At 43.0% G+C, this 14997-nt stretch overlaps 5 protein-coding genes across 5 annotated transcripts; 2 read left to right on the top strand and 3 right to left on the bottom strand.

The window, feature by feature from the left end:
• Window positions 1-151: 151 nt before the first annotated feature.
• On the bottom strand, window positions 152-2025 carry O0I10_011357 (uncharacterized protein; the record flags this gene model as incomplete). The annotated part of the gene is made up of 4 exons (XM_058491325.1): window positions 152-821; window positions 883-1236; window positions 1307-1540; window positions 1628-2025. 4 exons carry the CDS (start codon window positions 2023-2025, stop codon window positions 152-154), a joined length of 1656 nt encoding a protein of 551 aa, XP_058337890.1.
• Window positions 2026-2640: 615 nt separating this feature from the next.
• Window positions 2641-7206, top strand: O0I10_011356 (uncharacterized protein; the record flags this gene model as incomplete). The annotated part of the gene is made up of 24 exons (XM_058491324.1): window positions 2641-2775; window positions 2832-2961; window positions 3025-3110; window positions 3170-3239; window positions 3305-3510; window positions 3566-3734; window positions 3783-4030; window positions 4081-4202; window positions 4259-4419; window positions 4471-4575; window positions 4643-4749; window positions 4803-5107; window positions 5170-5271; window positions 5325-5509; window positions 5568-5651; window positions 5709-5797; window positions 5860-5949; window positions 6008-6107; window positions 6168-6257; window positions 6318-6468; window positions 6530-6638; window positions 6695-6876; window positions 6934-7013; window positions 7073-7206. The coding sequence occupies 24 exons, from the start codon at window positions 2641-2643 to the stop codon at window positions 7204-7206; spliced, it is 3240 nt and encodes a 1079-aa protein (XP_058337889.1).
• Window positions 7207-7653: 447 nt separating this feature from the next.
• On the bottom strand, window positions 7654-8579 carry O0I10_011355 (uncharacterized protein; the record flags this gene model as incomplete). Its single annotated transcript, XM_058491323.1, has 5 exons — window positions 7654-7788; window positions 7849-8109; window positions 8166-8270; window positions 8339-8503; window positions 8577-8579. The coding sequence occupies 5 exons, from the start codon at window positions 8577-8579 to the stop codon at window positions 7654-7656; spliced, it is 669 nt and encodes a 222-aa protein (XP_058337888.1).
• Window positions 8580-9296: 717 nt separating this feature from the next.
• O0I10_011354 (uncharacterized protein) lies at window positions 9297-11345 on the top strand (the record flags this gene model as incomplete). The annotated part of the gene is made up of 8 exons (XM_058491322.1): window positions 9297-9405; window positions 9478-9681; window positions 9751-9876; window positions 9940-10195; window positions 10251-10395; window positions 10460-10758; window positions 10813-10903; window positions 10971-11345. The coding sequence occupies 8 exons, from the start codon at window positions 9297-9299 to the stop codon at window positions 11343-11345; spliced, it is 1605 nt and encodes a 534-aa protein (XP_058337887.1).
• Window positions 11346-11553: 208 nt separating this feature from the next.
• On the bottom strand, window positions 11554-12886 carry O0I10_011353 (uncharacterized protein; the record flags this gene model as incomplete). The annotated part of the gene is made up of 4 exons (XM_058491321.1): window positions 11554-12044; window positions 12110-12167; window positions 12228-12616; window positions 12688-12886. The coding sequence occupies 4 exons, from the start codon at window positions 12884-12886 to the stop codon at window positions 11554-11556; spliced, it is 1137 nt and encodes a 378-aa protein (XP_058337886.1).
• Window positions 12887-14997: the final 2111 nt, after the last annotated feature.

The raw sequence follows: 14997 nt of genomic DNA, 5'->3' as shown, positions 1-14997 counted from the left end.
CATCATTTCATTATATCGAGACAAAAGCATGTACCATCATTCTCCTCTTTTTATATCTCAACACTCACATCAACAATAACATATATATATATACATCTATTCTCAATTCACTAAAATCTTGCTGCTGTTATTGATAATGAATCTTCGTTTATTATATCGGAAGAATGTCAAGCAGGTTGCTCTTGTGTCTATTATCATTATCGCTTTTTACACCGTCATAGTGATTTTTGACATTCTGATGCTTTACTTTGATGAACTCCTTGACACCAGCTAGGGAGCTGTAACCTGTAGGCCCATTCACAGCTTGCATAAGCCCAACATCGTTTCGACGCTGGCGCCGTCCAAAATCGTTTACAGTACGTATGTCGACATCCGTTTGACCAATCAAGCCTAGTAAATGAGCAAGCACCGCAAAATCATGGGAACGTAAAAGTGGTATATGGCTGACACGAGGACAACTCAGGTCCCAGGCAACATCTTGTTGTATCATGGCAACCGTGTCATCGATGTATTGGCCGAGTACATCTAAGCTCAAGAGCTTATCATTAAGTTCACGGATCAAATCATCGAATCGCTTTGCGTATTCAGGCACATGTAAGAATTGCATCAATGGACGCTTGGTAAGGGTACTTGCAAGTTCTCTCCAATCACCCGTTTCCATTTGTGAAAGCTTGACGAGTGCCGTTGAACCGAGAATGAGATCAATGTCCCACAAAATAAACACAAACTTAGTGCCGTTGGGAGCCATTTGATAAACAAAAAAGTTATCTGCCACCGTGAGATACCCATCAGCAAAGCCCATTAGCATCTCGAGAGCCATCCTGAATACATAAAAGTGAGTCTTTTGCTGCATGAATCTCATGGATCGGAGTTTTTACATACGCTCTTAGAACGCTTTCCATATCCCAACGAGCCTCCCATGCATCCACCGTGGCCGGTGCAGAAGCAAGGAACTTGGTTAATTCGATAAGAGCCTTGTAATTAGATTCACCCGAGGATGGGTCTTCTGCAATCTTATATTCGCCGAGCTTGTACGGCCAAGGATTGTCGCCATAATAGCTGAGATCAGATACACGATCCCCCAAGAGCTCAGCTTTGACATTGGTGTATTTGCCTTGATACAATGTCCCTTGTTGATAATCCTTGTCTCCATCAGCAAACTCGTTTCTCAGCCAAGGGTCTTTGAATTTTTCGATCAGTCCAAATAACCCAATTGCTTGATCATTGATATAAAGCCTTTGTAAGAATAAATCGCTATGTGAGACCATTTTCCACTCATCATCAACAACAATGAGAATAGTACTACCTGACAAAGCTAAAATCAGTTGTAGGTACACCAGCTGAACGCAACATTTTGAATCCAAGAGCTTCACGGATGTAGGATGGATCGGTATCCAAGGCACGCAGCTTGAGACGACGATACCCATAAAGATACGATTTCTTAGGTAGTTTGATGTTGTAGGATAATTTGGCGCTCTCACGGGCTTGGCGGCCTGATACTTCAAATTCGACACCAGAAAATGATTGTACATCATCAAGGCTACATTGCCAAATGCATGAGTGTAGGTACCCCTTTCCATTCTCCTCGTGTCAAAACCAAAGGCCTCCCTATTGATCGATGTTTTACCTGATCCAAGTCATTGTAGTATTCACTTGAATATCATCGTCTGCCTTTTTATGCATGTTGTTGATACCATTTGCGTCGCCGGTGATATGGATTGTAGGTATTTCCCCATCCTTGTGCAGTTTGCTATCGATGCGTTGGATAAGGGGTAGGGGTTCGAGTACTTGGGGTAACTGTGCAATTTCCCACTTGTTGCGAGAGCGATTATAATGTTCGTTGGGTGACCTATCTGCTTCAAATGGTTCTCGTATAAATGGCTCATGATCGATGATATTGGAAGATGAATCGATCTTGGCGTAGTAATATCCATTGTTGGCTGCTGGTGCTAATCCGGAGAATAGGAGCTTTGAAGAAGGTGTGGTATCCATTGGGTAGGGTCGGCCATCAACGATAACAACCATGCCATGCTCATTGTTTGTCAATAATGAAATCACGTTGTACTTGGTTCCTTGTGCCAAGATGGGTAATGCGAAAAAGGCAAGGAAGCTAACAACTACATTAAGGCATCAGACATCATCATGGATATGATGTGAATGGGCTTACAATAATAAAACAGCATAGGTGATAATAAATAAGGGTGTAAGAATGAAAGATGGACATTGCTTGCAAAAGTATTATATATACCCCACCATACCTCCTCAACATGCAATGCCCTGCTGTTATTGAAGCAGCAGTCCCCCCTCCCCTTTACCTTCAAAGAGCCAATTGATTATTAGAGTGCATCAGGTTGCATTTACATAAAGAGACATGCATGGAATAGCCATGATAAAAGTGTATGACGGTTAAGAAAGAACGGTCCTTTATTCTGGGGATCATGATAATAAGCGTTGTTGGGCATCATACAAGCTGAATTTCAAAATCCAGGTCATTGGTTGCCAAGAATCCATGCGCCTTGTACTGCTGCTGTTGCTTCTTCGCTTGACATTCAACCCTGCACTCTTGTTCTTGTCCTCTTTTCTTTCTCCAAAAGACAAAAGACTGGTGTATAGCCAGCAATACCATTTTACGGCAAAGTGATGCGTAGAGAATCCCGATCCATTGAACTTCGAAAGCTCATGCCTTTTTCTGATCGTGCCGGAAGCAGCAAAAAGTACAGAACGTCTGATTCGATACACAGCGATGAAGATCCTCTTATCGACGAGGAATTGGCTGTAAGCGACACTCTTCTTCTCAACCCACCCTTTTATTCACATGATGCTCGATGCAGGAATCTTCGCCACTCACAGGAACGCGTCGACCGACAACGAGGAAACGCAAACCGTTCAAACTGAATTACTGGCCATTCGTTCGTTCACCACGCAAACAAAACCCAAGGACCATTCCTTTCCACGCCAATGGTAAGTTCGCTCGTGAGAGAGTGTGAGAGAACTATCAAGGAGCTCATCGGCAGTTGTTGTCAGACAAGCAAAAGAAGTACACGCCCAATATCATCGTCAACCAAAAGTACAACATCTTTACCTTTATCCCCTTGGTTCTCTTTGAACAGGTATTGCATGGAACAATGGAATCGTTAAAGTGTACTTGAAGGCTGATCCAATGTTGTAGTTTGTCGTCTTTTTCAACCTCTACTTTTTACTTGTCGCATTATCACAATTCGTTCCAGCACTCAAAATCGGTAACACCAAGCATTGACCATGATGCATGCAACAACCCACATCCTAATACACTTTTCTTGTTAAGGATACATCTTCACCTACTTTGGACCGCTATGTTTCGTGTTACTCGTGACCATCAGCAAAGAAGCCATGGATGATCTTCAGCGATATAAGCGCGACAAGGAAGCCAATTCTCAGCTATATCAAACATTGACACCGAGTGGATTACGACATGTTCCAAGTTCAAAGATCCGCGTGGGCGATATGGTTATTTTACAAAAGGATCAAAGAGTAAGTCATGTGGGGTAGGAAGATGCATACATGAGTTGACTCAAGTGATAAATAGATACCTGCTGATATGATCTTATTGCGTACAACTGAAGACAATGGCTCTTGCTTTATTCGCACGGATCAACTTGATGGTGAAACGGATTGGAAGCTTCGATTGGCAGTACCTTCTTTGCAACGATTACCAGCTGATGACTCCCTTATCCAAGTACGGGGTGAAATCTATGGTAGGTTATGCTTACCCTTTATTCTCATTTATACTAATGAAATCATAGCCGATGCACCTCACAAGGATATCCATTCATTCATTGGTACTTTTACCCATGTCGACGAGGAAACAGGCATTGAACAACGGGAACCATTGAGCGTGGAGAACACATTGTGGACCAATACTGTGCTTGCTTCCGGATCAGCTATTGGATTTGTGATTTACACTGGCAAGGATACTCGAGCTGTCATGAATACCAATCATCCAAAGACCAAAGTGGGATTGCTTGATACCGAAATCAATCGTTTGGCAAAGGTTTGTATACCGAGATTGAAAAAAGACATGCGTATTGATACAAGTCTTAGATTCTCTTTATTGTCACATTGGCACTTTCAGTGACCATGGTGGGATTCAATGGATTCCATGGCCTGTGGTACATTTACGTTTTCCGATTTCTGATTCTTTTTTCATCCATCATTCCTATCAGGTAAAAGAACATCCAATTATCTTGAGGCCTATCATTACTTACCATGATATGATTAGTTTGAGAGTGAATCTGGATATGGGCAAAACGGTGTATGCACGCCAAATTGAGAATGATGAAGACATTGAAGGCACCATTGTCCGAACCAGCACACTTCCTGAAGAACTTGGTCGAATTGGCTACTTATTATCTGACAAAACTGGCACCTTGACAAAGAATGGTAAGTGAATGTGGGATATCTGGAGGCTATGTTGTTGACATTGGATTATAGATATGGAATTGAAGAAGTTACATATGGGAACCATGTCTTACAGCTTGGATACTATGGATGAAATCATGTCCCATCTCGCATCAGCATTTGAAGATCAAGAACCGGGTAAGTGGTCCAAACACCCACACATGCACTGCGTAAGGCAAAGGAGATTTATGAAAAGACCATATAGGTTTAATCCAAACTAGCACTGGTGTTGTTGGTATCTCTGGCAAAGGTCGTCGCAATATTTCGTTCCGAATCAAGGATATCGTTCAGGCGCTTGCACTATGTCACAATGTAAGAGGTGATAAACGAAATCGATCCATCAACCATTGACATCTTGTTTACAGGTTACTCCTGTCACTGGCGACCATGGCGAGCTTACTTATCAAGCATCCAGCCCCGATGAAGTGGCTATTGTCAAGTGGACGGAGCAAATGGGTTTGGCTTTGGTTGCACGTGATGTCAGCAAGATCCAGCTACGTGTAGAAGCAACTGGAGCGCTTTTGGATTATGACGTCTTGCATATTTTCCCCTTCACGAGCGAGACTAAGCGTATGGGCATCATTATTCGTGACAGACAAACCAACGAAGTCACCTTTTATGAGAAGGGTGCGGATGTGGTGATGAGCACTATCGTCCAATACAACGACTGGTATGTATCGAGGGGTGGTGGCAGTTATTGGTAGGTAGTATTTTCTCTTACATATATGATAGGTTGGATGAAGAATGTGGAAACATGGCTCGTGAAGGTTTACGTACGCTTGTTGTCGCCAAAAAACGTTTATCAGTCGACATTTACGAGGAATTCAGGACAAAGTAAGTTACGCCTTTATATAACACCGGGACCTTGTTAATAATCAAGCTTGTAGGTTTCAAGAAGCTGAACTCTCTCTTCATGATCGCAATGCAAGGAAGCAAGCTGTTATTGAAGAAGTGCTTGAAACGGATTTGGAACTTTTGGGTGTTACTGGTGTGGAAGATAAGCTGCAAGATGGCGTCAAGAATACGCTCGAACAATTGCGAAATGCTGGTCTTAGGATTTGGATGTTAACAGGTAAATGAATGTGATACATGTCTTTGTGAGGATGATCATTAATGTATGGGTGCTACAGGTGATAAGATCGAAACCGCCACTTGTATCGCAGTCTCTTCCAAGCTTGTTTCTCGTAATCAAAATATCCACCAAATCGCTAAACGTAAGTAGAAAGCAGCGTATGCATACTCCATTATTCTTGCTCACCATATCTTCCCAGTCAAAAATCCTGTGGATGTATTGAACGAGCTGGATAATCTCAGATCTAAGGTCGATTGCTGCCTAGTCATCGATGGTGAATCATTACAGGTATGATGGATGAATGGATGGCTGGTGTAGCGTAGGTGATCGCTTACGCCAAGTGCAATTAGTTATGCCTGGATCATTTCCAAGATGAATTTGTTGACGTTGCAACCCTACTACCTGCCGTGGTTTGTTGCCGATGCTCCCCAACACAAAAGGTAATGGAATACATAGCCTAATCGTCTCGATACCAAATATTGATCATCACCATGATAGGCCGAGATCACTCGTATCATTCGACATCATACACAAAAGCGCGTCCTTTGTATAGGCGATGGTGGAAATGACGTGAGTATGATTCAAGCAGCTAATGTTGGTAAGTTGAACATGTTGACCCTTCGTTTGGGTAGGATACTTATCCATTGCAAAATTCTAGGTATTGGTATCGTTGGAAAGGAAGGACGACAAGCGTCTCTCGCAGCGGATTTCTCAGTGACCCAATTTAGCCATATCACCAAGCTTATGCGTAAGTGCTAGATCTCATATTGGAGGGACATGGATTACAAGTGCTAATTCAAGCATATAGTTTGGCATGGTCGAAACAGTTATAAACGATCAGCAAAGCTTTCACAATTCGTCATTCATCGCGGTTTAATCATATCGGTCATGCAAGCTGTTTTCTCAGCGCTATTTTACTTTGCACCCATCGCAATTTACCAAGGCATGCTGATTGTCGGGTAAGGATAAAAAGCCAACTACACATACGATCTTTGCAGATCATTGATGAAAGATTTCTAGTTATGCAACGGTCTACACTATGGCACCTGTCTTTTCACTGGTATTGGATCAAGATGTGAGCGAAGAGATTGCATTACTGTACCCAGAGCTCTATAAGGATTTAACCAAGGCGAGTCTTCAATGCCCCCTTCCATTATTTGAGTAAGCTGCTGACCGTTTCTATAGGGTCGTTCATTATCATACCGCACATTCTTCACGTGGCTTTTGATCAGTGTATACCAAGGAGGCGCGATCATGGTCTTATCCATCATCCTTTTCGAGAACGAATTCATCCACATCGTGTCCATATCATTTACAGCATTAATCTTCAATGAATTACTGATGGTCGCTTTGGAAATCAATACTTGGTAAGATTGGGTTTCGTAGGGATCGTGTGGAATTGTATGCTAATACATGCATCACAGGCACCGCCTCATGGTGATTGCCGAAATAGTGACGATGCTTATTTATATTGGTTCCATGTGGCTCTTACCTACCTATTTCGGTGAGTCGACGAATGCATGATATTTGAAACGTATATCTAACGCATTGGTTGTGTTATAGACATGTCCTTCATTCTTACCACGCGATTTGTATGGAAGGTTGCAGTGATTACGGCTGTAAGCAGCTTACCCCTATATGTTGCGAAATTGATCAAGCGACGTTACGCTCCACCTAGCTACACCAAATTGACATAGACTGCAATGTAACATCAATACATATAAATACTGTATAAAGGATGAAACTTTTTTTGTGAATACCAAGAAATAGTGTCCATTGAGCGTATCCATGGCTGAGTACACAAGCTTTACTTCGAATGCTTAAGATCGCCGTGTCACATTGTTGAATCAGCAGCCGCTGACCACAGGAAATTCATGCAACAATTCAACATCTAACACTGAGACCATTGCCTATCGCATCGAGCTAGCATCAATCAACAGCTTTTGATTCCTTTATTATGTTGCAGGTCGAACTGTGATTTATCATCATGGAAAGGGTAACACCACTACATAGTGTAAAAGAAGGGCAAAAAAAAGACATTTTATAGTAGTAATGTTCCCCTGCTGGCACCAATATTAGTTGCTGTATTCCTTCCCGATATATATATAGTCCACAGTTAACGAGGGTATCATTCTGATGTTTATCTACTCTCGTCGCAAGTTATCCAAACGCGCTTGCAATGCAGCATCATCCGCAGATAGGCCTTCAGCTTGTGGGACTCTTTCGGCAGCAGGTGCTGCTGCTGCTGGTTGCTTGATACCCGTGGGTGCTTCTGCCAACTAAATTTATGTTGTCAGTCGAATGTTGCCTATCACCACCCCATCCCAACTCTTTTTTACCTCTTGATTCAAGCTGATACCAATTTCATCTAGGACCTTGTTGACGATCTCTTCGCTTTCCACCTCATCATCCTCATCTTCCATGACATCGTCAATGGCATCACCCATCATTTCTTCCTTCATATCCATGACTTCGCTTTCCTTTTCAAATTCCATCATGATCTGCTGGATCTTTGGTAGATTCATTTGTCGATTCATCGAAGACATGGCTTTGCTGGCACCTTTCATAGCATCAGCCATTTGTTGATTGGATCGTAGGGTCTAATGAATCATACGTTAGACATTAATGCATCACGAACATTGCCTTTTGTATGTACCTGAATACGCAATCCAACGGCTTGTAATTGTGTCTTCATCTGATAAAACTTTTGAACATATCTCCTTGTACGTACGAGATCCTTGGCCATCACTTTGCAAGCACTCTGTAATACTCCAATGTCAGCACCTTGCATAGGGTGCGTTTACACGACCATATCCTTTTGTCTCTTACCATTTGATTTGCTTTGGCAGACTTTTTGATATCGGCAATAAGTTTCTTTTCTTGTCGTTCCAATCGCTCTCGTTCTCGATCCAGTTCTCGTTGAGCTTTGGTAATGGTGCGCTGATGTTGACGCAACATCTCGGCAGGCGTCTTTTTACGTCCGAATAAGAAATCCTGAACATAGCATAACCATCAACGTAAGCACTAGAACCTGACACGGCGCAATGAAGGGCTAAGGGATATTCACCATGTTGAAACAAGCAGGTTGGGGGAGAAGGAAAAGTAGGACCAAAGGTAAACCCTCTTCTTGCCAAGAGAAATCAATGGCGATTTTGTAACTCACACGCCTGCTGCTGCTGCATTTCCGCCCAATCCTTATCTTGATACAAGTCAAATTCCAATACTGTGTGATCCCCATTCATCCATCTCATACTATAATAAATTGTATCCGTAATTCCAATTCACCCTACATCTCTCTCTCTCTTTGCAACGTCGTAGTCGTAGGGATACCGTTTCCATGGAGATCAGTGGTTGAGAGGATCGTATCCAACGTCCATTAATGCATCTTATGAATAACAAACAGGTCTATGGGAGGATGGGTTGTATCTTTTTCAGTAGTCTACATGTGAGTAATGTCATTATTGCATGTACGTATTAGCAACCCCTTCAGATGGCTCATTGTATCCATTGTTGCCTACTATTTTCATTGTCAAGGGACATGCTTGATTAAACAAAGAAAGACCTCGTTAACTGATGAACTCATATGATGATCATGGAGGATTTATTGTGTTGTATTTGATTGAAGCATAGTAAAAGATGGGGGATCTATGGATGCGTTGACCTGGCATGAATGTCGTCAAATGGAGGGTTGTCTAGGAACGTGATTGGACGTCCGTTAACAGTCCTCAGCACCTCCAGATTTTTTTTGTGAGGCATAGCCCAGTTCCACTTTTCTGATCGAGCAATCATGTACCAAGACACATTTGAAGAGGACGACTTGGTGGCCGAGGTCGAGCTTGTTGCCCAGGCACGCTACTCTGAACATGCTGATTTCGATGACGACTTTGAAGCCGAGGGTACATTATATACATTTGTGTTTGGAAGAGACCCTTATCTCATCTGATACTATTCGCGTTGCAACAATCTAGTCGTTTCGACCCAGCAACCATCGCCTGCCCAGATTCCTGATGGCGTCCGTAACTTTATCCTTTGCTTCAACCGCTATATCTTGGAAAACAACGTCTTGGATCTGCACAACGCGTATGACAACACCTTCAACAAGTTATCTGACAAGCACTATTCGAAGCAGCCATGGCCCGAAGCCGAGTTGATTGCTCCGCTCGTCAACAATGGTAAATGGTGTATAAGGAAATGGAGGGGGTAAACTATGAGCAATGTCATTGACAGAGGTATCTTTAAAGACGAGGTTATCTTGACCCTCTATCGTGAGCTCTACTACCGTCACATTTACCGCCGCATGGTTCCCACTCTTGAGCACCGCTTCCGCTCTTATGAAAACTACTGTGATCTCTTCAACTACATCTTGAGTTAGTATCCCAACCCTTGATCTCCAATCCAATTCTTTGACTCACTTACTATATCATCATTAGACTCGGATGGCCCTGTCAACCTTGAATTGCCTAACCAATGGCTTTGGGATATCATTGATGAATTCATCTACCAATTCCAATCTTTCAGCAACTATCGCGACCGTCTCAAGAGCAAGACCGAAGAAGAAATCGCTTTGCTTCGTGACAATCCTCAAATCTGGAGCACTTACAGTGTCCTCAACGTCTTGTATTCTTTCATCTCCAAGTCACGCATCATTGAACAAATGTTGGTCAGCAAGAATGGCGGTGATATGATGTAAGTATCAGAAACGGATTTTGACAAACGAGGTGGCTCACCTTTGTGTGATTAGGGAGGCTGCTGGTGAATATGGTACTCGTCCTTTGTACAAGACCCTCGGTTACTTTTCAATTATTGGTCTCGTTCGTGTCAACTGCTTGATGGGTGATTACATGCTTGCCCTCAAGATGATGGATAATGTTGCATTGAGCAGGAAGGTAAGCATCAAAGTAACAATTGGAGGAGCGTTGAATCGATAATAACTATCTTCTATTCACTTAGTCTCTTATGGCTCGTGTCACTGGTTGCACTTTGACCACTTATTACTACGTCGGTTTTGCTTATATGATGATGCGCCGTTACGCTGATGCTATCAAGACCTTCTCTGATGCCATTATTTATATCCAACGCTTCAAGCAATATGGTCGCTCTTACCAATCTGAGCAAGTTGGCAAAAAGATGGATCAAATGTATGCTCTCTTGGCCATGTGCGTTTCCCTTTGCCCCACCCGTCTCGATGAATCGGTCCATTCTCAACTCCGTGAGCGATATGGTGAACAAATCTCAAAAATGCAAAAGGGGTAAGTAAAATGACTATGTAAAAGGAATACCAATGTACTCAAGCGTGTATATAGTGAGGAAGGCATTCAAGTCTTTGAAGACATGTTCCAACACGCATGCCCCAAGTTTATTTCTGCATCCCCTCAATTGGATGGCAAGCGCCCTGTAAGTGGCTTTCTTTAATGTAATGTGTGTATAGGAAAGCAACAACTAATAATGTAATGCTATCCAGGACCCCCATTCCACTCAGGTCAAGTTGTTCACTGCTGATGTCCGCAACCAGATCATGCTCCCTACTCTTCGATCCTTCATGAAGCTCTACACAACCATGGGTGTTGACAAGTTGGCCAAGTTCCTTGAAATGACCCCTGAACAACTTACCATGCAACTTCTCATGTACAAGCAAAAGTCCCGTCAAATCAAAAAGGTGGAAAACGGCAACTTGTTGGATGGTGATTATGTCCCTACCTCTGATCTCGATTTCTGCCTGAAGCAAGATGTCCTTCACATTGCTGAGAGCAAGGTTGGCCGTCGTGTGGGTGATTGGTTCTTGCGCCAACTCAACCGATGTGACGATTTGGTAGCTAGTTTGGAACAAAAAGCATAATTCATGAGATCTATGTATAAAGAGCATTGTTTAAAGAGGACAAAGAAGATCAAATTAGGCATCGATCATTGGAAATCTTTTAATATGGAGGAGAGAAAATGGTACAACATGATATTACAGGTAATAGTCGTGGGTCATGCATGGTCGTGTGTGTGTGTGTTTATATGTGGGTAATTGGGATGGTCCATTGGGATGGGAGAAAGGGCCTTTAAGCGGACAAGGCGGCAGCAGCCAATACAAGGAGCATGCTAGTAGCGGACATGACCAAGGTGGAGGCAGCGCTTTCATCATCTTCTTGACCCTTGGTAGCAGAATCCTTTTCAGCATTTTCCTTCTTGTCACCACCAGCTTCAGAAGAGGGCTTGGATGATTCACTAGCACTGCCACTTGCTCCAGCGGATGATGAGGCGGAGGGTTGGGTAGTATTGTTGCCACCAGCAGCAGTACCCTTGCCTTCTTTATAGGCGTTTTGGCTATTGCACTGAGCAACGGTCTTGAGATCATAAGCATCCTCGAGGATAGGCAAGTAGTTGAGAGCAGCATCAACAGTTTCCTTGTACAAGTCATGTGCCAATGATACGCCGCCTTGGGTGGTGTTCTTGGATGCCCATTCAGTGACATTGTTGGTGATCCATTGAGCTTGGAAGGTGGGATCACTAGGCAAGTACCAATCATTGGTATCCACAGACCAAATAACAGCTATAGTACATACATAAAAACATGAGTGATTCCATGCTACTTAATAGTGGTATACTAATGCTTACGAGTAAAACCAAGGGCCTTGCCAATGTCACGGACACGGTTATCAATGTTACCGAATGGCTAATATGGGCAATTTGAGTGGATATGGATATTGCTTATAAGGCATCAATGATTACGTACAGGTCTGTAATACTTTGGTGAAACGCCAATGACTTCCTTGATAATTTGCTCAGTCCACTTGAGTTCGGCCACCAACTCTTCATTGGTGAGGGTGGTCATGTAGCTATGAGACCAAGTGTGCATGGCGATTTCATGGCCGGCATCATAGGCACGCTTGAGCAACTCAGGGAATTGCTTCACTTGACCACCCACCATGTAAAAGGTGACCTTTTCGTTTTTCTTATCGAGGTAATCGTACAATGCAGGGCTGAATTCGGATGGGCCATCATCAAAGGTGACACCCCATTCACCAGTGGTAGGGCAAGTATAAACATCTTCCTTATCCAAGCATTGAGTAGTAGTCCACAAGCAATGAGGATCGTTTTCAGGATTCTCAGGCAATACAAGACCTGCAATTCGAAACAAAAAAAGACCATGTCAGCCAATCGTGATCATTGAAAGTGGTTGTAATGATGCTTACCACCATTGGCATCGGTCTTCAACAAGGGTGCATCGGCAATGCTGGCATTGGCAATGAGATCAAGCCATTCCTTCTTTGGTTGGGGCACCTTGTAAGGTTCAGGGTAGGTATCCTTGAATTGGAATGTGGATGTTTCTTGGGCGTTGGTCAAGGCGACAAGACCGAGAGAGGCGATGAGAAAGAGCTTATTAGACAACATAAGGAAAGGAGATCGTGACGTGACGCGGGAGAGAAAGGAATGATCAAGGAAAGTTAAAGACTGTCGAGGTAATGGACAAAGAAAAAGGTAAAGGAAACCTCTTAAATAATCATAATGCGAGTTTATTTTTGATCTCTACACGTTACGTTTGTGTAACACAATGAATTCTAGGAATCCACGGAGTCGAGTTGCACGAGCCTCCAGCCATAAGAGAGGGACATTGCTTCGTTGCTCATTTGTATCCATCCAAGTCTCAAGTGCTAAAAGTGCCTATGATACATGTAGCCTATCATATGGTGATGCTTACCTATGGATTCAATTGGTTGGTGAAAGCAACAAAAAGAGCCGCAATGGCTGTTTTTCATCAGCAACTAAGGGCGCAGCAGGTATACCATATGCAAATTCGTTTTGCTGCATCCATTTTTAGCCCCATTGAAGCACCATTGATATGTGAATAGAGTTGTGCCTTCTTAGGAAATCTAAAGTCAGGTATAATAATATGGGCTTGTGCATTGACAACGATCGAATCACAGGAGCTACCAATAACATAGCAGCAGCAACACATTCCACTAAGCCTTGTCTTTTTTTATTACATGAACACCATTTAATCATATACCCATTGACGTAGTCTTATGAACATCGAAAATGAAACAATGGCAAGGTGAAAGGCGTTTTTTGCTTTTGCCTTTCTCGTGCCTTCCGCCCATTTTTAGTCTTAATCGCATACCATGGAAAACCAGGAAGTACTGTAGATGTCCCCTTGTCACCTTATTTTCTGGATTTGGGCTCAGATGCCTTTTTACTGCAATACAACATACAATGGATAACACTTCGAAAGAAAAACATGAATGCAATGTCTCTGTCGCGGGGAACAGCGGTATATAGTACAATCCAACGCTCAACAAAATGATCCCGATCCCATGTATGACTTGGCACTACTATGATAAATGGGTCATGAGAGAGCAAATGAAGATGCTTGTAGGATAAATGCCGCCGAGAGGAAATCAAAAAATCTTGTACGGAGCGAAGCTGCCGAAAGAAAAAGGGGTTTCTGTAAGATGCAATAAGCCAAAGGCTTCATTCGAATCGGTGGTTGTAATCTATGGCTGACACAAGTACCGTATTGAAGAAACCCAGGGATGGGACAGCAACAACAGCCCTTTGCATCTCCCTTTCAGCCGTGATTGAGTTGGGGGATGAAAAAGACAACGCCAACAATGTGACAAATGGTTTGTCGCATGCAACATCAATAAAACATGGTATGTTGCATGATTCAAATGTTGGGTGCTGATGACTATTTGAGATGGCTAACCTTGCGAAGGAGCCCTTTTGGTGCAAGAACAGGAGCTTCTTTGTTTTTTGTTGCTTTGGGTAAATAAAAGCAATTCATACGTTCTCGACTCGTCTCCCTTTTTTGCACGGCCTGCCGACAAAAATGGCAATCCTAATGGCTCAGAGGATTACAGCCTTCGTTTGTGATAAGGTTCCTTTGAAACTTGGGACCTCTTCTAAACATACACATATACAAGTGCGCCTAAAAGAGATGATCGATAAGAGTCTAGGCAACCTATGTCGCATTATGGACTAAAAATACGGAGTCAGCGTGTACGTATGAATATTATCATCACCATGAGCAGCATGGCATGTGACATTGGGTAATGGGGTGGTGGGGGTTGTGCGGTGTAAAGATGATGACGACTTTGACTCATTATGTAAAGGCTGACAGGGTTGTCTCACAGTTGAAACGTATGCTGGTTTTCTGAATATGAGCAAAAAGGCCGAGACACGAGCAAACCAAAACAAAGGCGCGGCAAATGGTAGTTCCCCGTGATACAGCAAAAGTGATGATGATGCACATTGTCGAGTGTGAGTTGACGGGTGAGAATGTTCTAAAAGTGGGTGGATACTTTTTGTTTTTGCGTGTGTGCATTGTTTGGACAAGAGCGCGAGTCATCTGGTGCCGTCAACAAGAATCATGAACCCGTACCATGTTTCAATTCAATAAGCAACGCCTAACTACGATGGGCGGAGCCAAAGCAAATCAGCTCTCTCCCCCCTTTTGTCATTTGTTATGCGTTGATGTATGTGTACGACGTGGTCCTTTGTCTCTC

This window comes from Lichtheimia ornata (assembly GCF_029851405.1).
Source record: "Lichtheimia ornata isolate CBS 291.66 chromosome Unknown scaffold00088, whole genome shotgun sequence".
NCBI lineage: Eukaryota > Fungi > Mucoromycota > Mucoromycetes > Mucorales > Lichtheimiaceae > Lichtheimia > Lichtheimia ornata.
The sequence above is the reverse complement of the archived record's forward strand: the minus strand, read 5'-3'. Positions and strand labels throughout refer to the sequence as shown.